Source organism: Lupinus angustifolius, unplaced genomic scaffold (genome assembly GCF_001865875.1).
Source record: "Lupinus angustifolius cultivar Tanjil unplaced genomic scaffold, LupAngTanjil_v1.0 Scaffold_233_54, whole genome shotgun sequence".
NCBI lineage: Eukaryota > Viridiplantae > Streptophyta > Magnoliopsida > Fabales > Fabaceae > Lupinus > Lupinus angustifolius.
Genome location: NW_017727153.1, coordinates 149 through 1,725, shown reverse-complemented (window position 1 = coordinate 1,725; position 1,577 = coordinate 149). Strand labels below are relative to the sequence as shown.

Sequence of the window (1,577 nt, the reverse complement as noted above, 5' to 3'; positions counted from 1 at the left end):
GACATTCACTTTCATTGCTGAAAAGTAAGCAGAGAATTGCACATTTTATTTCGTGTTTGCTGCATTTTGGAGGAGGTCTTATGGTTAAATACTTCATTGTTTATTATGCTTATTGCCAAAAGTAGAATATAAATTATATTGTTTTAATACCACAGATTCACATTCAATTATAAAAAAACCAGTGTCTTTACTCAGTTATGCTAACATTTGCTTTGTCATGCATCTTGAATTATAAAATCAAATTGATATCTTTCTTATGTGGTGTTTTATTCTTCTGCTAGTGCTAGCTCCCTCCAAACTTTGCGACTGCAAAGATGCAATNTCAGTTATGCTAACATTTGCTTTGTCATGCATCTTGAATTATAAAATCAAATTGATATCTTTCTTATGTGGTGTTTTATTCTTTTGCTAGTGCTAGCTCCCTCCAAACTTTGCGACTGCAAATATGCAATATGACTGATTCTATAGTGGAGCATCTTACCAAAAAGCTATATATGCTTTCTTTCTTGGATGTGAGCTATTGCAACAAAATTGGTGCTCCTGCACTAGAGACAATTGGAAAGAATTGCACAATGCTAGAAGTTTTTTATCGGAACATGCATCCAATAGATACTTCGGACAAGCCCTTTGATGATGATGAAGCAATTGCTATTTCCACCACTATGCCTAATCTCAAGCATCTTGGAATTGCTTACCAACTCGTCAAGACCGAAGGCCTTCTTCAAATTCTTTCGAACTGTCCTAAGCTCGAGCTTTTAGATTTGAGGGGATGTTGGGGTTTCAACATTGAGAACATCTCGCTGGAGAAGGATTTTCCAAATGTGAAGGTTTTAGGGCCTCATATCGTAGACTATCATGAGAACAATGGCTGGGATGATTTCTCAGAACCCTCTGAGTATTTGGGCTGGGATTTTTTTGTTGATGAATACTATGACGATGATGACGAAGAGGAAAATGACTCTGATGATATATGGGATGATGAAGAAGGGCTAGAGGAGATTCAGTTCACTTTTTATCAAGGAATAGAAAATGCTGGAATGTTTGTGCCTCCATCTCCATAATAAAGTTGTACTATTATATGCTTGCATTGTGTCTTGAATGCCTTTCTATAATTTCCTGTAAATAATAATGCTTCATCTATAGACATTTATGTCTTATGTATGATGCCTATCTATATGATAATAAAATAGTTTGGCTGGCCCTCATTGGAATAACTTCCTTTTTGCAAACCTTCCTTAGTTTTTGTTTTGTGTTTGCCTGACAAAGAAAAGGACAGTTCTTTGACTTTTTTCATGTGGAGTGATATGATTTCCCATGGTCTGGGAGAAAAGTTGGTAAAGGAGAGTGGGCAAGCTGGTTTGTTCCACATTTTAGAACCTATGTGAGAGAAAGTTGTGCATAAAATTAAACAACAAAGTCTTTACATTTGGCTAATTTCAACATTACTAAAGTCATTTTTAGTTAATGTAATTTTTGGGATTTGCTTAAAATATAATACTATAAAAAGTATTACTTTATCTAGGATTGAAGTAGATAAGAGAAACAAAAACTATATATATATATTAAGTTCCTTTTTA

General features: G+C 34.4%; 1 protein-coding gene across 1 annotated transcript; it reads left to right on the top strand.

The window, feature by feature from the left end:
• Nucleotides 1-386: 386 nt before the first annotated feature.
• LOC109340708 (F-box protein FBW2-like) lies at nt 387-1,205 on the top strand (the record flags this gene model as incomplete). The annotated part of the gene is made up of 1 exon (XM_019578427.1): nt 387-1,205. A coding segment is annotated over one exon (675 nt), but the record flags the coding sequence as incomplete, so codon positions are not given.
• Nucleotides 1,206-1,577: the final 372 nt, after the last annotated feature.